This window comes from Helianthus annuus, chromosome 3 (assembly GCF_002127325.2).
Source record: "Helianthus annuus cultivar XRQ/B chromosome 3, HanXRQr2.0-SUNRISE, whole genome shotgun sequence".
Lineage (NCBI taxonomy): Eukaryota > Viridiplantae > Streptophyta > Magnoliopsida > Asterales > Asteraceae > Helianthus > Helianthus annuus.
The window spans coordinates 34,231,806-34,258,237 of NC_035435.2; the positions used below are offsets into that span (position 1 = coordinate 34,231,806).

The 26,432-nt window shown below is 34.2% G+C and overlaps 1 protein-coding gene and 1 long non-coding RNA gene across 5 annotated transcripts; one reads left to right on the forward strand and one right to left on the reverse strand.

Moving 5' to 3' along the window:
• Window positions 1–219: 219 nt before the first annotated feature.
• LOC110940337 lies at window positions 220–2,459 on the reverse strand. Of its 4 annotated transcripts, none has more exons than XR_004889638.1 (5): window positions 2,154–2,459; window positions 1,239–2,059; window positions 1,119–1,156; window positions 934–1,002; window positions 220–550 (listed from the first exon to the last, which is right to left on the reverse strand). It is a non-coding gene; the product is annotated as an uncharacterized LOC110940337 (long non-coding RNA). The 4 variants fall into 4 exon arrangements; XR_002593007.2 differs by having other exon boundaries at window positions 220–1,002; window positions 1,239–1,472; window positions 1,662–2,059; window positions 2,154–2,456; XR_004889639.1 differs by lacking the exon at window positions 220–550 and adding an exon at window positions 557–744.
• An 8,895-nt stretch (window positions 2,460–11,354) lies between these two features.
• On the forward strand, window positions 11,355–13,971 carry LOC110942933 (F-box protein At5g03100). The gene is made up of 4 exons (XM_022184692.2): window positions 11,355–11,390; window positions 11,783–12,658; window positions 12,736–12,879; window positions 13,660–13,971. The coding sequence occupies exons 1-4, from the start codon at window positions 11,355–11,357 to the stop codon at window positions 13,969–13,971; spliced, it is 1,368 nt and encodes a 455-aa protein (XP_022040384.1).
• Window positions 13,972–26,432: the final 12,461 nt, after the last annotated feature.

Below are 26,432 nucleotides of genomic sequence, written 5' to 3' on the forward strand. Positions count from 1 at the left end.
GACAGTTTCTAACAATTTAATTTCCTGGTTCAGACAATTCACAGACAAAACTATTGTCCTTGTTCAATGCGTTTTAGAGATAACACTTTCTTTGGTGTTTTTAGGCCATTGCGTTTTAGAACTAAGACATTTTTATGTGTTTTCTAGCCATTGCGTTTTAGAAAAAACAACTAGATGAGTACCCCGCCGCAATGCGGCGGGGGCGCGTATTGCGATGAGTTCCGTTAAACCGTACCAAATAGCATAACCATGAATTCTTTAACTTTTCGATATTGATTCTTAGCTGTAAATCGAGATATTTACATGGTAATTCAACATGTTCTAAAAATTGGTTGTCGCTTTGACCACCAAGGCTGCAAACAGGTTGTAAGTAGAGAACCTCACACACATTCCGTCTTTTGATTAGGCAACGCCAGGAAACGAATTGTTTTTTTTTAAGTTGCAGTTGCAGCCACACATTATTTATAAACTGCTTGATTTCCATTGACAGCTGAATCTTATGCAAGCTACTACTCAATCTTGTTTTGCTAACCAACTACAGCAACATAGCCTATTTAAACAACAAAACATGAATCATGTTATAAAGGTGATTTTCCCCACTCAAACATATAATATAGACACCCTTTGTGATTATATTAACCACCCAACCACACCATCATTTCTTTGCCTCTTTTCTTGTCGGGTAAACCACCCCAAAGACCCCAACTTTGTGAATTTTTGGATACACGTACACTCAAACACAACCTAGCACGCATATATTAATAGTCAAACAATTACAAAATTCCAAAGTTAGTAAAATCATTCAACTTATAATTTAAATTATAAAACAAAATAGTATGAAAACAACCCAGCATAGCCTACACCAAATTTAGGGGAGCCTACGCCGGTGGTGTAATAGATAGTGTAATTGTCAGAGTAACACAAAAGACTCACAGCGTAGCAATCCCTCGCGGGCGTATGCTATGTTGAACAACAACCAATCCATCATATAGCCGTCGTCATCTGTGCAAACAACAACCAATCCATCACATACAAAATCACATCAGATCTAATCAGAAACAAACATTCAGAGAGAAAAAAGAAGTGCAAAAAACTTGTTAAAACTGTCACCGACTCACCACCGCAGCTTTAAGCCCAGCAGCTGTTGTTCCAACACCTACATTGTGGAACTACAAACATTAATTTTTAGCAACAGCCAAAGAGAGATAACCATCGGATATCAAAAGAGAAAAGTACACCTTCAATTTAGAGCGATCGATACCATAATAAATTATAAAAGACCATGCCCACGCAAATGAAAGTCAAATAGGCCTGCACATCATGCTCCTCTTTTCTTTATTGTTTATACCCTATGACGCATTATGACCACAACACCATCATTCATCATCACATGGAGGATAAACAAAAGCTTGCACATAACCAGTATGATCAATTAGTCTATTGTATGCCTTCATGAGAATCTCCTTTTCTTGCTGTAAAAACATAAAGAGATAAGTATAGAAATCAAGAAACTTCAAAAGGTTAAAAATTTAAACACTATATACTACACCCAGATATGAAAATTGAATACGAAAAACATCTATAAATCAAAATCCGTACAAAGTAAACACAATCATCAAACTATTCATACAAATTTAATCATAAAAAAACAACAAAAACACCTTTCTCTGTTTTTGTCATCTTGGAAGCAGACATTCCAACACCTTCAAGACTTCATTGTATTTTCTTGTTCTTTCTTTTGCTTTGCACAGGGCCAAAACCAAACTGATTTAAAATTGTTTTGTTTTTCTATTATTCTACATGATATCAGTGATATCATCCTTACAGTTAACCATTTACAACAAACATCAAACAAAGTTCTCATATAAAATGCATGTCATAAAATCATACACTAACCTCAGCGGTTCTGAATCTTCAACATGTGAAATACGACTTACCGGAAAACTCACTGGAACCCTAACTTGGCAGGAACGCAAGTGAGCCGTATTACAAAAAAAAATCTTGATTCGAGATGAGAATCAGGTTCGATTGGGACTTAATTATCCATATTACGATGTTCCTACATGATTGTTTCCGATTTAGGGGCTTAGTAATCCAAATAACAGTTGAACATAAACAAATAGTGCAAAAGAGGGGATAATAAGTTAACAAACCTTGATAATAATCGATGACAGAATTTATAATTCAAGTTGACGACCCTACCTCTGTTACTATTAGACCAATCCGTGTACCCACTTAGTCAAAATTAGCTTCCCCACGGTGTTGATGTCGCCGTCGCAAGGCCGCCTAGAACCATCCCGTCAGAACCCTAAATCAACGACGATCTATCATCCTCATCATCAGCTTTGAAACGACGCCCGTTCGCTCATGAGTCTGTGAGGTGGAGCGCTGAGTTGTTTGTGTTGGGGAGACGTTTCTGTTAGGTAGGTGATAAAGCACACCCTCAGGCCAGGTAGCCCAATAAAAAGAAAAGCAGCCTCAAAACTCACACAACTTATAATGCACATGATACTACTCACAATGCTTTGAACATTAGTCTTGCACAAAGTACAACCCTATTATGCCTTTTAGTGTTACAAATTAAAAGTAAAGTAGAATTAAGCACCTGCGCGTTGCGGCGGGGCGTAAAAGCATGTCAAATAGCGCCAATGCCACATAACCATCAGCAACCATCAACGCTAAAGTTGTGGCGTGTTAAAACGAAGCGATAGACCGAAATGTAGAACATTTAAAAAAATAACTAAGTCGATATAGGACCCATGTGTTGCGACAAACCTGTCAAATAGGAAAAAATAGACGTAAAAATATTGAACAACACATGGGCGTTGCGTCGTGTTAACTCGCAAATTATGAACAAAACGTATAAAGGTTGAATCACACACGCATGTTGCGCCGTGTTAACTCGCATAATTTAGTACGAAACTTAAACGAAAATTTGGGATGGATGAAAAGTATAGGAGATCAAAGTTGAAAGTAAAAACGTTATGAGGTTCAATTCCAAAAGATAAAAAGTTTTGGGTTAAAAGGTAAAAAATCATTTTTGTGAGGTTAAAATTGCAAGAAACCGAAAGATAGAACATATAAAAAAATAACAAAGTCGATCAATGACTCACGCGTTCGACAGACCTATGAAACGAAAAACAATAGACGTAAAACCTTGAACTACACATGGACGTCGCGCCGTGTTAACTAGCAAAATTATGAACGAAACGTAAAAACGTTGAACCACACACACGTTGCTCCATGGTAACTCACAAAATTTAGTACGAAACCTAAAACGAAAATCTGCGAAAGATGAAAAGTATAAGAGACCAAAATTGAATGTAATAAAGTTGTGAAGTTAAATTGTAAAATAAGAAAAGTTTTCACTTTAACGTAAAAGGTTACAATTTTATAGATTTAAAATTATAAAAGATTCAAAGATTTAGGTTAAAACTAAAATTTCAACTTTTTTTTTGAAAAGTACCCAAAGCATATAGTACAACACTATATGCATACAAAAGTTACTTATTTATAGTATATAAATGCATGTTGCATTCTTTCCATTAATTTAGTAATATTGTGAATATTATTAATTAATATCTTAATCCAATTTGTTTTTTTATATTTTATGATGATTTATGGATATCTTTTTAAAATGTCATTGTAATTTTGTTTTACCAATACTAAAATTTGGTCCATTTTTTTAAATAAATTCTTTAAACTTAATTAAATTTACCAATTAATATTTTTTAACACTAAAAATGACGAACATTTTATAGTGTAAGTTGTAAACACATTAACTCTATATATAATAACGATTTTTCCTTAAAATGTTTATACAATTTTTAAAATTTAACTTTCAAACTTATGAATTTATGACAACTGAGTTCAAACTTTAATAAACTTTTTTTTAGAACAACTAAATTCAATTAACTAATACAAAGAAGTTTTTTTCCCTGAAAAAAGGGTAGTTGTTAATTATAATATATTCAAGGGTTTTGAGTTATAATTGATACATTTTTGGTTACGTATTGTTTATTTAACTAATGTAATTTAATTTTACTAAAGGATTCCAATTAGTGGCACATGACATTCTCCCGGTCAATTTAGTAATAATTTTGTTAATATACTAATCTAATATCTAATATGTTTATTAATATATAATAACACATAAATGCTTAGAAATCATATCACATATTTATAGTTGTGCGATAATCAAAATAAAATTTTAGATTAAATTTTGTTTATCAATTTTAGAATTTTCTTATTTCTTTCTCCTAATTAATTCTATTTTTTTATCAATTGATATTTTTAATATTTCATATATTTTAGATAAATATTACATGATAAAACCACCTTCAATATTAGTTGCATTAATATCATTTTAACTATTATTCAATTATACCTAATATGTATTTTTTTCCACAAATAGTACAACAAAGTTCTTTTTTTTTCAAAAACATTTATTGACAACCGTGTGTGTTAATTGATTACATTATATTTATTCAAGTTGTACAAAACACGTGTTCATTTGACTCGTGCAATACACAGGGTTTTAGAGATGTAACTTATTTATTACTTAGTATATAAAATAATATTTATTCATTTGTTGCGTATTTCACCTTACAAAAAAATTTCCGTCCAAATTTCTTCATGACCCTAAATACAGAAATATGTTATAAAGTAAAAAAAAGTAACTTAATCGACCCTAAATAAAGAAATGTTTTACAATACAAAAAATAGTTAATTAATCATATTTTAGTATTAGCAATTTTTTTTCTACAAATTTGTATCATAGTAAATTAACCATTAATAAATTATGAAAATATTTTATTCATCATTTATAAACCATGGAGTAGGATCAAATATAAACCACATTTCGTATACAAACTGTAAGAACCATTTAAAAAGTGTCATGTGACATCCAACCAATTATAGAGAAATGGTAAAATGATAACCTAAATAATATGAATTATCTTGAATTCCTTATAATTATGCGACCAAACAATTAATGTTGGTGCATATTTCATACGTCTGCCACTGTGCGGATAGTTAGATATGTGTTGACTATTGTATAGAATAGGATCAGTTGGACACGATGTTGATACTGTAATGGTCCATTCGGACGGATGGACAAGTCCATCTGGACGAATAGATAACATATAGTCCAAACACCAATCCGAATGTAGGTTGTACAGTGTAATAGTCCATCCGGACGGATGGCCATCCGGACGGATGGACATACGTTCTTACGGATGATAGGCTGTTGCCTATAAATAGGGAGTTGGGGTTTCCATTTGGACAAGCTTTTGGATCCCAGAGGGGACATGCTATCTAACTAGTCTCACGGTGCTGTAACTTGTCAAGATATGAATATAGACCAGATTATAAGTGACTGCTCGGTGTCGTATCTATCTTCTACTCCTTTCTTAGTAATAATAACGAACCGAACACGTCGTATCGGGACCAAAGCTCCGTCAAACTCGTCGGTTCCTGGAATAACAAGTGGTATCAGAGCTACGGTACCTATTTAATCGATCTAACAGTCGGTTAAATCACCCAAGCTCATCAATTTTGGGTTAAACAAGAGTTTTGACGTTAAAACAGAGAAAATCATCAAAATAAAGGTCAATTCACGAATGGATTTTGAAATTGAAGACATCCGTCTGTTCGGAATTGATTCTTGCAAAATCATGTGAAGTTTCTTCATGAAATTCACACAAATAAAGATTCTGGATCGAAAAAACGTAATTTGGAGTGTTTTTGAGTTGTTACAACACAAAGATATAACGTTTAACCGTTGTATATTGATATCGACAGAGTTTTGTTACAGAAAGATATTACAATGAAACACACAAATGAAACTCTCAGTTCTCTCTCTAACTGTTCTGTGTTCTCTACTTGTTTATATAGGCAAACAGTCACAGCGTCGACGAAACTGAACAGAGAGTCCCGGCGAAACCTCAACATCGACCAAACTTGGATGGTCAAATGAAGGGGGCCTTGACGAAACTTCCAAGTCGACGAAACTCTTAAGGTTTCATCAACATGCATGCTGATATTATGGAGGTTTCGGCCCAAAGGAAGATTCGGCCCAAGTAGCATTCTGATCTTCAGTTTAGGCTGGCCCATTTGTAGTGGCCCAACATGCATGCATGTATATATAGTATTTTCTTCCTGAACTTGTATTTGGTCAAAGTTCATGACATCATCATGACATCATCATGATGATGTCATGGTGATTGACATCATCATGACCTCATGATGATGATGTCATGGTGATGTTAGCTTGCGGCTCTCCGTACTTCGCGTCTCGAACTCTAAGGCGCACGACGGAGGAATGTCGTGACTTCGGGCTTGAGCCGAACCTAACCGAGTCGAACAGAACTGAATCGAACCGAACTGAGTCGCGTCCACATAATATGTATCAACACCTTCATATCCCAAACCCTAACCCCACTCTCACATCCCCCCACAACTGCCTCCCATCCCATGTCCCCTCCAAATCCCTAATAGAACACCCAATCTACGTCTCCCTTCAATTAAAATAAAACACACACTCCTTCTTTCTCTGTCAATTCGAATACCGTTTCATCCGATGTCGCAACCCCCGTCCCCTTTTTACCCGGGAACGGGCGGCCGCGACCAGTTTCAGTGGTATCGGTGTTTATCAATTTGGCAGCGGAATTTACATCAGGACCGTAGTTAGGAAATATTTTATCAGAGTAAAATACCACGCTTTTATAATATTAAACACATAGGAAAATCTCAAGTTTCAAGTACACATATTTTTATAGGGATAAACCCTATTTTATTTAAATAAAACATCTATTTATTTTAGGTAACTTTATAGCCACATTTCCAAGCTTTCAGTGCTGTCCAGCTGGCTTCTATTTGGCTTTTCACATTTTGTTACCTGAAACGCGTTTAAAAACATTTTGTCAGTGGGAAATACTGCTGAGTGAATCCCAGTTTAATCAAGACTTGTAAAACCGTTGTACAATATTGAGGGCGGTCGTGCAATTACATTTGTTTCCATCTACTTTATTTATCACCCACGGTACTGTCAACCCGACTTGTGGTCATGTTACTACTCACAATGTAGCAACAAATTTTTTATAAAAACCCTAACATACCGAAGATAATTGAAAAATACAAATACTCAATCACTGTTTAATATATTATTAATTAAGTGAGGTTTTGTAAAGACAGTTTTCAAAAAGGAGATTACTCACATTGCTGTTTTAAGGTTTTCCTTAAGGATTTCCTGGTGATTATCTATTAATTATACAAATGCACACGCGTTAGTATAATAACCCAATATTTACATTAGGGATGCCCTACCCGAGACGGCATTCCAACGACTACGTCGGGTAGAACCACGACAGCCGTTACGAAACCCTAGATCAATCGGGCAACGTATCTAATACGTAACCGGGGGTTATGATACTTACAACGAGGCAGAAGTTCGTTATTTAGGGGGGTATAACGCCCGGGATTATAATAGCTATGCAGAAAATTGAGAGAGAAAGAAAGTTATAAGCGATTTCAAATGAACGGCCAAATGCATCTATTTATAGTTGTGATCGTCAACCTCGTCGCACCCCGCGAAGGAAACCAAGCAGGGCTTCGCGGCCCGCGACCTAGGGGTAGGGCCTAGCGGAGCTGAATCGTCGAGTATAGACATGACACGATTGTGCCACGTGCCGGCACCGGGTTTCTCCTGGTGGCCTATCTGTCGCGGCCCGCGTAAGACCAAGGGGTGGTCTTCGCGGCCCGCCAAGGACTAATAAAAATTGTTTTTATTTTATTTTAAGTTATATAAAGGTATTTAGGGCCAAATTTCGTATTTGGGGTGTATTTTAAGACATATAGGGACATTTTAAATATTTTTAGAGTGTCGGAATTATTTTGGAGGGTTGTAATATCCAAACCCTAATTTCAATCAATCGTACATTTGTATCCGTCAGATCTACACCATTCACATTCACTATCTGTTATAAACTAACTCGAGCAGAAAAGAAACAATGTCTGCTAATCGAACAACCGGTAACAGTTACAGTGGTAGCCTAGTTGATCCGACATAACTTTTTTTTTTAGGAAATATGTAGCAACTTGTCTCAATTTGCTACAAATTTCCGACAAATCTAATATTTTATTTTTCAAAATTATGTTTTCTTTTTAATTTGTTGAATAATAGCCTTTTTTGTAGGAAATTTGTAGCCACTGCTGTAAATTTGCTACAAATTTCCGACAAACTTATCATTTTATTTTTTTAAAATTATCTATTTTTCTAAAATTGATAAATAACAAATAATATAACTTTTTTTTTTGTAGGAAATATGTAGCAACTAGTGTCAATTTGCTACAAATTTCGGACAAATCTAATATTTTATTTTTTAAAATTATGATTTCTTTTTAATTTGTTGAATAATAGCCTTTTTGTAGGAAATTTGTAGCAACTGCTGTCAATTTGCTACAAATTTCCGCCAAACTTATCATTTTATTTTTTAAAACTATCTATTTTTCTAAAATTGATAAATAACAAATAAAATAACTTTTTTTTTAGGAAGTTTGTAGCAACTGGTGTAAATTTGCCACAAATTTCCGACAAATTTAATATTTTATATTTTTTAAATTATTTATTTTGTTGTATTTACAAATAATAAAAAATTTTATAATTTTTGTCGGAATTTTGTCGCAAAGGTTATAAATTTTGTGACGAAATTGCTACAAATGCTTGTTGTGTGGTAATTTTGTAGGAAATTTGTGGAAAAATTTTGGGTCTTTTTTTGTTTTCCTTTTTTGTCATAAAATTGTAGGAAAATTGTAAAAAAAAAATTGAGTTGTAGGAAATTTGTAGGAAACTTTTGTAGGAAAAAATGTAGATTTCTAGTAGTGACAGGTTTATAATCCAGTAATAATAATAAATAATCAACACCAAAACTAACTGATGTAACCTAATGATAGGGATGTTGACGTGCTTCCAGGGTTTTATTATTGTGCATGGGTTTTTTTTATAATTATGTATTGTTATTTTTTTAATATTAGTCTAAATTGTTAATATAGTTGTATTGACTAGATCTACAATTAATAAAATAAGCAGCGGAATAACAATAATAATAATAATAATAATAATAATAATAATAATAATAATAATAATAATAATAATAATAATAATAATAATAATAATAATATTAATAATAATAATAAAAATAAACAAATAATAAAAACCAAAACTAACTGAACAAGATCGTTAATATAAACATGCAAATACTCCGCACAATATTAATTATTCCACTGATAAGATTAAATACCTTAGTGGTTAAAGTTAAAGAGATTGAGACACCTAGATACAACGAACAGATGCTAGAACGAACACGAACGTTCACGTAGCGGTTGTTGGTCGGCAAACTATCGCAAAGGCAAATAAGAAAAGTTGGTGGTGCCTTTTAGAGGTGGCAACTAAGTTGCTGTTGTGACAATATCACAAAACTAAAAAGGGAAGTCTCCTAGTTTTTGTTTTATGTCAGGAATGATCACGTGATATTAGGGTAAATTATATTTGTTCTCCAAATCTAATTATAATAAAAGAGTTTTTCTAATGTCACATCTCATTTAATTATAATAATTGAGTTCATCTAATGGCACATGACATTTTCTCCATCAATTTAGTGATAATATTAATAAATATCTAATAATCTAGTATTTCTAAACATATAATAACAGACAAAAAAAATATCTAATTTAATAAAGAAATTCAAATAATACACATGACATTCTCTACTTCAATTAATGATATTATTAATTCATTAATATCTAATTGTAATTTATGATTAAATAATATATAAATTATCTATGATTTTATTATTTCTTAAAATTGATAAGCATATGGTTTGATTTACTTTATTTGTTTTACGTAAATCAAGTATAAATATAATTAAATGAAATGTTTACCGTTGAAAAAAATTAATTGTTATTATTTAAGAAACATGGTGTGACGTTATTAAAAATATTATATTTTTAATTATATTCATTAATATTTTATTTCAACACCACGAAAAATATGTAAAATAATAACACTCGGATTTGAGTTTATATATTAAAAATAGTGAAGTGATTATTTCAACTAAATGGATGAATTTATCTATTAAATCTATTAACTCAAACAAATTTTAATTAATAGATAATAATATTATGCATGAATTCAAAAAGAGAATATTATATAACATTAACTGAAATCTTTTATTATAATTAGATATACCCATCACAATCCATCTTTTCATCGCCACCAAACCCATCTCAATTAAGATTTAAGAGACTTCTCATTGTCATCTCAAAATTTTAAAGAAACTTTATGTGTTCATCAGTTTTCTTCTACTTCGTTTCATTCCCAAAGATAAAGATGAAATTTAAGAATTAGTTCACATTCTTTACGTATCATAACATAATATATAAATTTAATTATTAAATAAATATATACACACACATATATATATATATTATGTATATCTAATTATTATTACTAAAGTAACAAATAAATATAAAGTATTTGCTTCAATGTGTCATTTAGAGTAATCTTATATTCTCTTTAACTTGGTATGGATAGTTCATGTTAGGGTAATATGTGTTTATATTAAAATTTATATTTAACAATTGCAATATCAAGAATAATTCAAATTTCGTAATTATTTTTTTCTTCGAATACAACCAATCTTATAATTCAACCCGTGTAACACACGAGACTATAAACTATTACCCTAATAAACATGAGTTAATCTTCTCTCGGGACCCAAAGCCGAATACAACTCGTTTAAGCCCAGATGCGATATGAAGCCCGGAAACTTAGTTTAAATTTTAAATTTCAAATTTAGTCATTGGTCACTTAGTTGAGTAGTGGGTAGTTGATTTTGTTGTTTGCATTTTATTGAGTACGTACAAATCATTTTTTGTTAATTGAAAAGATCTGAGAAGTTTTCTATCTCTTATCATATTTTTGGAGCTTAACTCACTCAACGAATTTATTGGGAGACGGACCATCTCGAATCAGTATCTATCATTTGGTGCTTTTATTCTCGATCATCATGATACCTAGCTTATGGTGTGCACATAATTTATATATGTGTGGGCGCTCGAAGGCAAAAATCATACCCACACCGGCGTCAACCGAGTCCTATACACTTCTATAAATACCGTTAAAAAACCCATCCCACCGCTAAGCCAAAAACCAATTAAAGGTGACCCAAAATAAAGAAATCATGGCCAAACGCAGTGGAATTCTCTAATATTTTTTTAAAGGACCCCAGAAGTATAAAACCACCGCTTAAGCTATCAACTTCAGTATTTTCTTGGTCAAGAGTCCAACCACCGCAATGGGGAACCAAAGGCGTCGATGGCCTCCAAACAAGGTGAATTATTAATTTGTCTTCTTAATTTCATGCGATCTGTTAATTACGTTGTTTACTGATCTGATAGTGATTCAGCGATGCAAAATTTCTAGTCTCAGCCTTTTGTTGTTATTCAGATCAATTCGATTTTTAAAGCAGCTGAAGTTAATTGCCGATCAGTACATATGAGTGATCGGAACATATTAATTACTTAAATCTGTCAGTTTGTTTTAGTCTCGATCAACTTTGCTGATTTGACGGTGATTGTCCCTAATAATTCGCTTACCATTGCCACAATCTTTGGTTCAATTACTTCTGACTAGATCGACCTTAAATGTTCTATAATTATTAAATGGAGTAGTGTCATTCTAGGTTGAATTGTTAAGATTACTAATGACCTTCATTTTGTGCAGAGGAACCTCAAAGGATTAAATTCAAATGATTTTATTAGCAGAATGCCAGATGATATTCTCATAATGGTGTTGTCTCGGTTGTCCGTAAAGGAGGCAGTGGTAACCAGCATTCTCTCCACAAGGTGGAGATTCCTCTGGTGTAATCTACAGACATTAAACTTTGATGCCAGGCAAGCTTTAGATAATATAGACAACGATTTTCGGTTTTATCTTTCAGAGCGCTATAAGTACACCAAACAGGTAAATGGTGTCATCCGGAGTTATAATCACCCGACGCTTCATCACTTCCGGATTCGTTTCTATTTGACCTGTGAGTATACTAGCGTCATTGACGAATGGCTTAAGTTTGCCGTAAAAAAGAAAGTAGAGAGTCTTGAACTGGATTTGGAGACAAATCAGAAGAATTATCTTCATAATACTTTTAACTATAGTTTCCCTTCAAGATTATCAGATAAGAGCACATCTATATTTCCATCCGCAAATTTGGAGTCTCTAAAAAAGCTTTACTTGAATAGCGTTAACATGAGGGAATCGGTTCTTGGAGAGTTGCTAACAAAATCTCCACATCTTGAGTCGATTTCCATCCATGGGTCTGGATACTTGACTCATATTCATGTTGGTGGACGAGACCTTAAGTTGAAACACTTTGAAATCGTGGAATGTCCACATGTGGTGTCTGTTTATTTGTCTGATTTTGGAATCGAGTCATTCACCTACGTGGGCCAACCAATAGATTTGCATCTCAGTGGTCTTCCAAACCTTAAAAATGTTGTTATGAGTCAAGGACTTGCAGGGTTGAGTAATACTGTGTTTGGCCAGATATTCTCTTGTGCATCAACCCTACAGACTCTTTCCTTCAAGATATATCATCCTATGGTTAGTAATTCATCTCTAAGAATGTGAATATAACCTTTAACGTTAATTTCTTTTGAGTTTTTCTTGTTTTTTTGCAGAAAATTGCAAAGCCTTATTCCATCCGTCAACTACCAAATATAAGGAAATTAACGCTCACAATTGTTGTTCGAAGAGATAATTGTTTACTCGACTTTGCCTCTTTAGTTAATGTGTTTCCAAATATCCAGACATTTACAATCGAGGTGAGGTATTTACCCTAATTGACGTTGATTATTTACTATAACAACAGCATAACGTGTATCGACGTAATTTTTCAAAATATTTCCCATACCATTTATGAATGCCCGTCCTGAATGTTTCATGGGTTTGGGTTTCTCGCTGGGTCAACTTCTTTTGCCACCTCAGTTTAGGTATTATCGTTGGCAACTATTAGGCTGCAGTAAATGAATGAATCCAACAATCATGAACAGGTTTGTTCATGTCCATTCGTTTAACTACGAATGAACACGCACGACGAAACCCACAGATTTTCTAGTGTTCCTAAATTAGTTATAACTGGTGGAAACTATTAGGCTGTAAATGAATTGAACAAACACGAATGGGTTTGTTCATGTCCATTCATATAACTTTAAACAAACAAGAACAATTAGACCAACTGATTTTCTTATGTTCTTTTTTTATGTTTGTTTGATTGTATTTAAACCAAGGAGACGAAATCCAAATGAACACCACTTAAATTACAAAGGAAATAACAATATGGCAATTTATTATAAATTTAATCAGCATCACATGTTTCATGTAAACAACAATTGTGTAAATTAAAGGCTACACACCCCAGTAATAAAAAAATTTGAATGAATATGTGAACAAACATAAACGGACGGTCACATATGTAAATGAATGACTGGGACATGTGATAAAGTTCTACGTTTAATTAAATGAAAAAAATAAAAATTCTCATGATCGTTACGTTTATTAGATGATGTGTTTAGGTTAATATAAATACGAATCGTGATTTTCAGCTACTCTGCTTTTCACTGATGGGAAGGAGGAGGAAAGCAACGTATAGTGCAGCTGCTCATCACCATGACCACCTCAAGCTTTTCCAAATTTTGGGTTATTATGGAGGAAACGGTGATCTTGAACTTGCTGCGTACATGTTACAAAATGCTAATGCACTTGAGAAGATTGTGATTGATCCTCGAGCACAGCTTGACAAGGCAATCAAAGCTACAAAGGATTTCTCAGAGAACAACGAGGAAGCTGCTCGATCTTCGGCTAGGCTTCGGCTTCCACCATTGTTGCCTCAAGGTGTTGAGTTGGTCATACTCTGATCCTCATTTCAACATTTTCTGTAAACTTTACAAGTATGATGTAAAGTATGCATTGTGCGAATTACTAAAGACCTGGTGTGTTAAAGCAATCTCCCTAAGCCTACCTACTTTGGGAGATTTAGTTGATAAATTATACTAGTTGTGTATGTGGAGTAATGAAGTTGGGATAAGGAAGTAAAAGATTATCTTAGGACTTGCTTTTAATAAAGTGTCTAGGCCCATGGATATACTATTGATAATTCTATCTAGAGTCCAAAGGAATTTGTTATCTGAATGAAAATAACATTAAGATGACAATCCACATTTAAATGTCCTTTATTCCTCAGGTATTACACCAAACTAGTTTTTATGTTTCTCATGATTCAGGTACCAGAAAATAGTATTCTTTAAATGTAAATTGTGGTGACTGTTATTTGCGCACAATGAAGATTGGAAGAGAATTGGAAAACACATAACTAACCTATTCAATGGTTACCATTCTGTGTATTCCTATTTCTCCTTTTATTTACCTATTCCCGGATGACATTATGAAACTGGTAATATGTATGTAACTGACTGATATATTTTGTTTGACTGAGTCACTATGTGGATCATGCCTCCTTGTGATACGTTCCTTGCTTCAACAAAATTATTTAATTAGTCATTTCCTATTAGAGTAGTGGGTCATATTAGGTAGTTACCATGTTTACATGTTCATGTTTAAGTGTTCATGTTTTAGAGTAGTGGTTTATAGTAGCTTTGTAATCCTATTAAGGTTGTTTTTGATAAAAAAAAAAAGATATGCAGAAAAATTGTTTCAAGAATTCTGTCTAATTGCTTTCGGTTTTCCTTCTATTTTCTTTGGTCAACAAATAATTGTTGGAACCACATCATTGGTATCAGAACCGCCGTGATCCCCCTGGACCAGATTTGCTAAACTCTAACCAAAATTGAGTTCTATGAATGGATGAATGAATCCCTTGCAAGACATGGCTATTTTTTGTGATTTTCCCTTCTTAACACAAATTTTCCAAAAACGCTTTTTATTAGTATCATAAGTCCTAACAAAAGCTACCATTCACATTTTGCCTAATTTAATAGTAAAATCACCCTCTAGTGATTTTACTTTGAAGATATTGCAAATTTCATTCAATCTCGGTTTTGTATTTGTCTGAGCCTTATAGAAAGAACTATTCGGTGATCCTTGTCGAATTATAGTTACATAGAAGTCCGTCATAATTGTATGTGCGTGTTGTTCAAAACTAGAGAGTAGTTACATTAATCTGGTTTTACTAATAATTAAAATAAATCAATTATAGAAAATTAATTAGTGGACCGAAAATATAAAATATAAAATCAGGGCCCAATTGGACCATTGATATTCAAGAAAATCAAACCTCGCCTTTAACTTTAGTTAAACACTTGCTTCGGCTTCACTTGTAAGTTTCTTCTTCCATCGCAATGCTTCGAGATGCTCCAATCAACAATTTTTAATCTGATAACTTCAATTTCTAAGTTAACCGAAGTTAATTGCCTATTGGTGCTTGTTATACCTAACAATTTTTTTCCAATAAAAGAATTCTTGATATTTGTTACGATCTAACCCACCATTGCCGTAATCCTACGAGTCAAAGTATACAGAATTATAACCCAATGACGGGGATGTTGACGTGCTTCATGGGTTTTATTATTGTACATGGTCTTTTTTATAATTAAGTATTGTTATTTATTTCGTATTAGTCTAAATTGTTGATATAATTTTATTTACTAGATCTAAAATTAATAAAATTCAATTAATAAAATACATAGCTGAATAATAATAATAATAATAATAATAATAATAATAATAATAATAATAATAATAATAATAATAATAATAATAATAATAATAATAATCATAATAAATATAATATAATAATAATAATCTAAATTTTAATATAAGACTCCATTATCTCTATCAATTCAAACTGGTATGAACAGTGGATATTACAATTTTAGGTTTTTGGCTTTTTTAGTGTATTTTATTTATTATTCTTTTGTAAGTATTTTTTCTAATAAATAAATAACAAATGATTTTTTTAAGTATATGTTTTCTTTTTTTGTTATGAATAATATTTTTGTTTGTCATTCAATTTAACTTTAAATTCTAAATTGGTAACTATATTTTTGCCACTGTGTATTTTGACGGTATGTTATCGCAGACATTGGATCGGTATTGATTTGGTTCGTTACAATACTCGTACGATACATTCACTCGGTATAGAAGTCAACATGTGTTTTACATCGACTAAAAACGATATAAATGGACACTGGAATCAACGCCAATGCTGTTCGAACGGTATCTATCGGTTCAGATTGTCACGACAATTGTACCGATATTCATTTATTGTCACAGACAAAGTTGTATAAATGAAAAACTTTCGAAACCGGAAATCCTAAAAATGAATACGAGTACCATGACCCATCTTGATCGGTACGATACGATAGCAATACGGTGTCAGTTTATCGAAAGAAAAAACAATAAAAATAAATATTGGTATTGCAACTAACGTTGTTCATTTGGTTTCGGTTTGGTACACAACACTAACAACACAATATCTGTCATCAAACAAGAAATCATAAAAATGAATACATATCGGTACCAATGTTGTTCGATTCGGTATGTTATGGTAACGATACGACGTCAGTTTATCGAAAGCAAAAAAGAATAAAAATAAATATTGGTACCGATACATATGTTGTTCAGCCTGTTTCGATTCGATTTAGTACGAGAACAACACAATATTCGTTTTCAATATAATTTATATCGCAATGCCTGAAAAAGATAAACATAGAACGCAAACTAACCGAACCGATACCAACTAAACAACATTGATCCATTTTTATTGTTTCCAACCCATGCAGGGTTTTTCTTTTCAATTACTATATCCAGTGTTGGTATCTAATGAACCGAGCAAATAGCGAATCTATATCAATTAAAAGTGGTTATGAACAGTGGATATTACAATTTTAGGTTTTTGGTTTTTTTAGTTGTATTTTATTTATTATTCTTTTGTAAGTATTTTCTTTAATAAATAAATAACAAATGATTTTTTAAGTATTTGTTTTCTCTTTTTTGTTATGAATAATATTTTTGTTTATCATTCAATTTAACTTTAAATTATAAATTGGTAACTATATTTTTGCCAGTGTAAGTGTATTTTGACAGTATGTTATCGCAGACATTGGATCGGTATTGATTTGGTTCGGTTCGTTACAATACATGTACGATACATGTCACATCCCCCGACCCCATCCTGGGAGCGGGAGCCGCGAACCAGTCATATGGTATCGGTGTTTATTAATTACGCAGCGGAAAATTTTTTTCATCAGGATCGTAGTTAGAAAATAATTTCAAAGTTTATAAAACACCAACTTTTAATATTAAATAAATGGGCTCAAACCCATATTCAATTCAATTGTTTTTTATTGGGATAAACCCAAATAAATAAATAAAACATAAATTTCTTTTTTTATTCAGTTATTTATAGCCACTTTATTTAAGCCTTCAGTGCTCCATAGCTGACTTCTATTATCTTTACAGCAAAGTGCTCCATAGCTGACTTCTATTATCTTTACAGCAAATTTGACCTGAAACACGTTTTGAAAACATTTTTATCAGTAATAAATAATAAATACTGGCGAGTTCATTCCATTTTTTTATAAAGTATATTGTTATACTTTACAGCATTAAGAGTTTTTATATTTGTTTATATTTACCCAACTCAATCAGTATTTGTCACATGATGGAAGTTCCGATGTGACAGTGGTCATATCACTCATTGGCTCACTTTCGTCCAATAGTGAATTTATCTAGTAATTATATCTTACTATTATTCAAAGTATCTGTCACTGTCACTGGGCGATTCCCGTTACGGTGGTCATATCACTGTTGATCATTCTTTCAACTAGTGAACTAGTGAACTAGTGAATGGGGTCATAACACTGTTGATCATTCTCTCAACTAGTGTTTGTGGTCGTATCACTGTTGATCGTTCTCTCAACTAGTGACTATGGTTATAACACTGTTGATCATTCTTTCAACTAGTGCCTGGTCATATCACTGTTGATCATTCTCTCAACTAGTGATGTTTATCAAATAATATATACCAAATCCCACATATCGGGTTTTGAAATAATGTATAACCGATATATATATATCTTAGTTAAATATATAATTGACATATACGGTTAAATTTTATTATGATATACATTAAGGTTTAGGGTTTATGGTTTATAATATACTATTTTAAATATTAAATATAATATTTAAACCATATTTAACTATTAAGTATAATACTATTTTTAAATAACAAAGCCATAATCTATTTTAATATATTTAATATATTATTATTTGTTCAAAATGTAGATTGAAAGTAACGTTTGCAATATACAACTTAGAATTATATATTATATTTTATATACATATTTGATATGTATATTTTAATTTCTGTTGGAAACTACGAAGAACACAGGTATTTAAGTTGTTCTTAAGATCACCATGTGTTTTTGATTTTATTGTTCCTAGATAACCTTCACTATTAAGTGATGGATTGCATATAGTGTTTTACATTTACCTATAGAAAATGTATTTAAACATTTTTAGCTTGCACAAATTCTATATTTGGTGCTTTTAGTGTGATAATTGTTGGATCGTTGTATGACCCTAAATAGTCAGTTAAGGCAGTTCATCTTTGTGTACAAAGGCGGAATCAGTGTAAACAAAGTAACAACAGTTTTTCCTCTTTAATTCCTCTTTATATTACTGAAATCCAAGCTTTTACAATGATTTCTGACAAAAATCCGGCAGCACCTCAGCTTAGATTTCGCTCCAACCGATACCAACTGAAATCACACAACAAGGTATATATAGTACATCTGATTTCACTCCAAACAGCCAGGAGCGAAACCACTTGTGTGAACTTCGGGCGAAATCATCCTAACATGTGCACCAGGAGCGAAATTAACAGGCTATCTGATTTCGCTCAGAATGACATAAATGTCATCTTGAGCGAAATCTCACTCTAAACATACAAATCCTATTTTTCGACTCCGTACAACTTATCTAGACCTAAGACTCGATACAGACGTAGTTAACAGACATTCAGTGCACCAACAGACTCCCCCTTGGATGTTGACGAAGTCTTCAGCTCCGAGTCTTCAGTGTTGGTCTTTTCTTCAACTCTATCTTCACATCGTAAAAACTCTATCTTCACAGGTTCAGGTTCTTGACCTAGCCCATCTTCAAACTCCCCTTTGACTGTTGATCCAGACTCCCCCTTTCACAGACTCCCCCTCTCAGTATGCTGGAATCTGAGATCTAGATCTGGTTCAATCGTTAACACTTTGTTGCCGTGGGAATGATAAGTCCAAAACCTGTGTCTCAAACATCAAACATTACAAACTTATCTTTTCACAAAAACACACAGTCTATCAGTTCTAGAAATCCACTCAAGTATTCAGGTCCAAGTTAATGACCCTGATTACTTAATTAATCTACCAAGTCCAACTTAATGACCTTGGTTGATCTTTTGACAACACAGACTGATTTTGTTAAACATTTTCAAACATTTTCTGAAAAATGTAACAAGCATCAAATTAATGAACTTGTTTTAACTTGTAAGTCACTCAAACTCTGTCAAAGTAAGCTCTCCTCATTCTTCAGCTCAGAACTTTTCCTGCATCCGCCTTAATCTTTGAGAATCCAACGATTAACTCTCCACTTTGATTTGTCAAAAATAACGCAGAAATGAAAAATCTTTTTGGATTTTAATAAAGTGTTCTAAACTAGGAAATGAAATACAGAAACTTAAATTGCAGAATGTAAAGAAATTAAACTATTTACAAACATATTTTTGGCGAGCGTGTCAGGGAATCATATCAGCTTATTAGACAAATTACAAGTACCGTTAAGCTTCATTTCATGCTCAGAATTAAACAATTCACGTCGATTGTCGATATACTGATCCAATTTAAATTCTCACACAAATTTCAATCTATTTAGGATACGATTTAGATGTTTTATGAACTTAGCTCATTCATGTGTCCCACCCCTTGAATATACTCTCGTATCCAGAATCTCAAATATTCAGTCTTACAGGTGAGTATACCACAGATGATATCTGTCAGGGGTTAAATGCGAGGGCCGTGAGAGCTCAGGTCGTTACTTCCGTATACGCAAAGAGATGACGGCTTCGACTTTTCGGTGTGTCCCCTTTAGAGGATCTTTTAGTCACCAAGCCCGACGTGTATCCAACCTACCTAGGACACGTGGCGACACGCAGAGGAAGCAGGTCTCCTCCCGCGACGCGGGAGAGGTCCACCTGGCCTATATAAGGGTCGGGTCTCGGACAGAAACATTCGCTCACTTTCGAACTTTTTTTGAATTGATCCTCTGATCCCTTGTTACTCTGTTTCTCTATATTCTCGTGTAATACCCTAATCACTGAAATGATACCCTATCCGTAGCGGATGTCAAAGTGCTGCCTGGATAAGGCTATATTTTGTTAACTATGTTGTGGTTTTGATCTCGTGATTATCGTTAAAGTTTGAGTTGGGTTTATACATTAATACGGATTACCTTCCGCGAAATTAGGGGTTAGAATCAGAAGGCTTAAATTCACTGATATAGTAGCTGCTTAATTATAAGAAGTCTTGAAGCAATAAAATCAAGAGGCTTAGAACCAGGACAATTGACTTACAAGAAGGTTAAGGCTCGAGAATTATAAGCTAGCAAGGTGAGTTCGCCTGAACCGTATCTAGAACAGGATGTGTTGTTCCATCTGATTGGTGATAATTAACTATGGAATCGACTATTTATAGCATATGTGATATTTGGCAATGATTGATAGGTTGATTGAGGGTTGATTGTATGTATCAGATTTAGCCACTAGAGTTTGTATACATAACCTGGTTATGTGAACATACTGTGCTTACTCTGTTCTTATCTATTTGCCATGATTTTATCAGATTGATGTTATAGTCGATAAATGCATGTTTTGAATAAACTCATTTGTGTTCATGAACAAACCAGTTTATACTAAGTCCCAAATATTTTTCGGGCACACATCCCAGGTGCCATCTGTTTGCAGGAATTGCAGACATTGATACTAGCATATGAAGAGATAGAAGTCTAGAGGGCTGCTGAAAAGTTAGATCGTTGTTATAGTTAAACTGGTGTAATACTATTGTGTAATATGAGAGACGCATAATACTCTTTAATATTTAAATAAAATTTAAAAATTCCGTTGTAAATGCTCTGATTACTATGTGTTTTATGTATCTGACGCATAACACTCTCCAGAGCTTATCATGGGATACTGGTGTTAGAAGTTGGTATCAGAGCCATAGTTTAAATGAACCAGGTACAAGGATAGTATCTAGACTTAAACTAGGAGAAGCGGTTTAAAGATAAGCTTTGAGATAAGTAATTTGTCCGCATAAGTTTAGGGTAATAGGTGTTAGTATCATGTGGGGGGAAATGACTAGAACATTGCAAGTAAATTGATAAGTAGTAACACCTGGCCATTGTTGTTTCTTGTTTATCTGTACTATTTTGTTCTAGATCATAATCCATCATCTGAATACTAATTCCTTGTTCCCTTATGTAGGATTTAACTATGGCAAGTGGAGGAAGTACTCAGGGTTGGGGTCGTCGTAGACCGCGTAGACAAATTAGGTCACCCGTGAACAACGATGATGATATTGGACCCGAGGCACAACAGTTTACTGCACCACAATTTCAGGCAGCTGTGGCTAGCATCATTAAAGATGATTTACCTGAAATTATAGCTGAAGTTATAAACACCACTAGAGGTCATGCAAACCACAACAATGATGACGATGGACAGAACGAACTTCTTAATAACACTAATGAAAACGGAAACGTCGTCATAGAAACTGAACCTAAGGAGGGATGTTCATACAAAGCCTTCATGAGATGTGATCCCCCAATATTTGATGGTAAAAAGGATGCCATGGCCACTTTTCAGTGGGTCCATGAGATGGAAGTTGTTACTAACATCAGTTGATGCACACCCACGCAAGCAGTCGTGTATGCCACTCACTCATTCAGGCCTGAGGCATTATTCTGGTGGGATAATGTCAAACAAGCTAAAGGACCTGGAGTTTCAGCTGCTTTAACTTGGAATGAGTTAAATCAACTTATTATGGAGAAATTATCGCAACCCCGTCCCCTAATTACCCGGAAACGGGAGGCTACAGCCATTTTCGGTGGTATCGGTGTTTTTCATTTTGGCAGCGGAATTTACATCGGGACCGTAGTTAGGAAATATTTTATCAGAGTAAAATACTACGCTTTTATAATATTAAACACATGGGAAAATCCCAAGTTTCAATTACACACATTTTATAGGGATAAACCCTATTTTTTTTAAATAAAACATCTCTTTATTTTAGGTAACTTTATAGCCACTTTTCCAAGCCTTCAGTTCTGTCCAGCTGGCTTCAATTTGGCTTTCACATGTTGTTACCTGAAACGCGTTTAAAAACTTTTGTCAGTGGGAAATACTGGTGAGTGAATCCCAGTTTAATCAAGATAAGTAAAACCATTGTACAGTATTAAGGGCGGTCGCGCAATTACATTTGTTTCCATCTACTTTTATTACCACCGATGGTACTGTCAACCCGACTTGTGGTCATGCTACTACTCACAATGTAGTAACAAATTTTGTATACAAAAACCCCAACATACCGTCGATAATTGTAGAATACAAATACTCAATCACTGTTTAATATGATGTTAATCATATGAGGTTTTGTAAAAACAGTTTGCAAAAAGGAGATTACTCACATTGCTGTCTTAGGGTTTTCCATAAGGATTTCCCGGTGATTATCTATTAATTACACAAATGCACACGCGTTAGTATAATAACCCAATGTTTACATTAGTAATACCCTCCCTGAGACGACATTCCAACGACTACGTCGGGCAGAACCACGACAGCCGTTACGGAACCTTGGATCAATTGGGAAGCGTATCTAATACGTAACCGGGGTTATGATACTTACAACGCGGCAGAACTTCATTATTTAGGGGGGTATTATGCCCGAGAATAGTGCCTACACTATAGAATTTTGAGAGAGAAAGTTAATTGTGGGACGAACTGTGAACTAAGGCCTGCGTAAGCCGAAGGGTGATCCTTCGCGGCCCGCGACACAGGGTTGTAGGGACTAGCTATGATGTGACAACCCCATATTTCAAGGTCTTTCTCCTACGCATCACTCGTTTTACAATTTGTTTTACGTGGTGTCATATGTAGTCTAGTTGGGTGATTAAGTATTGTTACGTTTGGATGTTTGGGGTGCACAACACACCTGACTTGAAAGAGACGGGATGAAGAACAAATACTAGTGGCCCAATTATTTAACAGCTTTCAATAGCTTGTATGTCGGCCCATGTATTAGCGGCCCAATCAAGCTACTAAAATTCATATTGCATGTGATAATGAATAAGGTGGTCAGCCAGTTATCTCTTGGCTCAATAAAGCAGCCATGTGCTAATGACCAACAATTGAGATCAGACCAGTATTACTTCGTCACATTGGTATTTGATCTAATTACATGGTTCCATAATATCACTCGGCCCAAGAAATTGCATGTGAATAGTTCTTGAATTTGTTTAATGTTTTAACTATCAAGATGGCTATCAAGACAGTCAATGGATAGCCATGTGAATATTTGGTGGGCGGCCCCATAATTGTGGTTTGTAGTCACGTGATAATTGTTTGGTCCAATAACCTTCGCCGCAAACTATCTTCAATGAAAGAGAGTGAGAGTTCGTCGGAAGGGGGCTTTCGGCCCAACCCTTTGATATTAAGGGCATAACCCTTGGCAATCAGTTACATATAGTACCGAAACCCCATCATTACGCGGCCCAAGTAAAGCCCGAAGATCTGGCCCGAAACACTATATGTCTCGCACACCCTCATGCCCTCATAATCTTCCTGAACGTAAAACTTAAGAAAACCCTATCCCCTCCTTTCTATTCGGTGATCGACGGCAGCAGGGAGGATTGTCGATGGCAGCTTGGAAGACTCCTTTTCCCTTCTAAAGCTCTCCCTCGTTCTAGCATGATCTTCCCTCCTCACTTTACATATCGCGGTTAGTCTACGATCGTTGTCTAGTCTCGTTATTTACTGATTTAATGTGTGAATGAATCATGGCTGTGTTTTCTGTCGTAGGATGAAACTGATAGCATAGGGGTTAGACGTGATGACTAGTGGAATCGGTATTGTATGTGTGTTACGTATATGATTGAATCATGTGCCTTGTAAAGATTGATAGATGTTCAAGAAAGAGTGCATGAGATTAACTTGGCTGTGTTGTATATTTGCAATGGGTATTTATATTGTTAACTGATGAACAATGGTGTTACGTACATGAGAATGATCATGACTATGTGAATAGTCATGAAGCCTAGATTGTTTATATGAAACTTGGATCTGAATGATAGGCATTGTGTTAATCGAATGATTATTACCATACTGATTACATGATTATGATGAATGATTAGGATCTTAGTGGGTGTTGACTGTGATGATTTGATTCAAATAAATGCTTAATCTAAATTTTGTTAATAAACTATTGATGAGTAGAGGTTTCGTGAACGATTGGAAAGTGGCTTTGGGAATGTAACTGATTCGTATTGGGTATTGGAAGGGATCACCTTCAAACTGTTTCGGGCTTTTGGGATGAGAGGGTAATGCACAAAGGTAACTTGGGCCTTACATTTTAATCGGGCCATATTATATTTTAATTCCACACTTAAAATTTGGCTGGACGTTAACTGAAAGAAAAGCCACAACTGACCGATTACATATTTGGGCTTTGTGAGCACAGTGATCGGCAATACGTGTATGCTCATATTTATGCCTTGGTTTATGACTTTATATAAGTTTTGTTTGTTAAATTGACACATGATGGCTGCGTTTAGACTAATAGAATGGGTCCGTTTGTGAGGGATTAAAACTGGGCGTGGGGTTAGGGAATTAATATTCCCCACTCCAAAGTGATAATGTGTATAACTTAACTTGTTCTACATAAACATAGGATAGGTGTGCATGATTCATTTTCGAACATGAGTGCTGCTAGTATGGGCCGAAGTTTAGTGGCTGGTATGACTTAAAGTCCTAAATGAGTACTAACAATGGGCTGTAAAATGGATTATGGGACGATGAGTGGTCGTGGATAGTGCAAAACTTAAGTGAATTATTAACATGATTAATAATGTATTCTTGTGTCGCTAGATTGATTGTATGACCTGAACTACGTGCTACATGTACAGTAATTGTGTGGTATGTGAACAAATTGTAGACGAAACATAAAACTGATTACTATTGGTAACCATGTTAGGACGTGAGTAATCAACTGTTAGCAAGTAGCTAGTCTTGCCGAGCAAACCAAAGGTGAGTTCACTACATTCGAGCATGCGTCCCAGTGGTTGGGGACAGTCAGTAGATATCCCGTGGAGGGATAAGTCTTTTGGGTAAAAACGGGTATATTGGTTAATATTCTCACCTATCATTCTTGTAAGTCCCTTATTATGTTACCTGGAGGGTAACGGGTATTAGTTGGTAGCGCTACTTAGGTTTGGCACCCTCACACCGCTCCTAGGTAGGACGGATGTGAACTAATGACCCAGTCGTGGCCCAGTACTAGATAGGAGTACGTGGGAAGGGCAGTCATGTATTTCAGGAGCCGTCTTGTTCGGAATTGAGATATTAACAATATTACTTGCATTGGTTATTGAACTGTTTTACATACAACTGGTAACAAACGCTTTCTAAAACTGTGAACTCGCCAGCTTTGTCTGATACACTTGTTGCATGCTCGCAGGTCGTTAGATTTCTTGGATGTGGAACTTGCTGTTTGGAGCGGTTTGAGTGGTCATGGGTCGTGCTGATTGGATACACTTATTGGAATATTGGTTTTCATGTAATTGTGTTGAGAATATTTAAATTATGGTTTTGATAACGCTTCCGCTGAACACATTGGTTTTTCGTATAAACTCATGTTGGAATTTTATAATTAAATAGAGAGAGTTTTATTTTGAAACTTGTGGGCTCAATGTAATTAGTGGCTCATTGTCAGTTCGTCACACGCCTATCAGGGACACTCCCTAGGTGGTATTTTGGGGGTGTGACAGTTTGGTATCAGAGCCACTGGTTATAGTGAACTTGGTTTTAAAACGTTTTTGTAAAACCAGTCTATAACCGAACAGTTCTGAATACGTGAATACGACCATGACACTCAGCTCCAGATTGCAAGGTTCGTCTTTCTCACTTGTTGCAAACATTACATGACTAGTACACATTTGTTTATGATGTAACATATGAACACACACTTATCACTATAACATGATGGCATGGATTGCTTGCTTACTTTATGATGTATGGATAGTATGCCTTAGTCCCTGGAATTTT

Bases quoted from the DNA above. Each gene is read 5' to 3' on its own strand.
- LOC110942933 (XM_022184692.2), top strand. From the start codon at position 11,355: ATGGGGAACCAAAGGCGTCGATGGCCTCCAAACAAG. The intron at 11,391-11,782 runs GTGAATTATTAA...CATTTTGTGCAG, and splicing joins GTCGATGGCCTCCAAACAAG to AGGAACCTCAAAGGATTAAA. The intron at 12,659-12,735 runs GTTAGTAATTCA...GTTTTTTTGCAG, and splicing joins TCAAGATATATCATCCTATG to AAAATTGCAAAGCCTTATTC.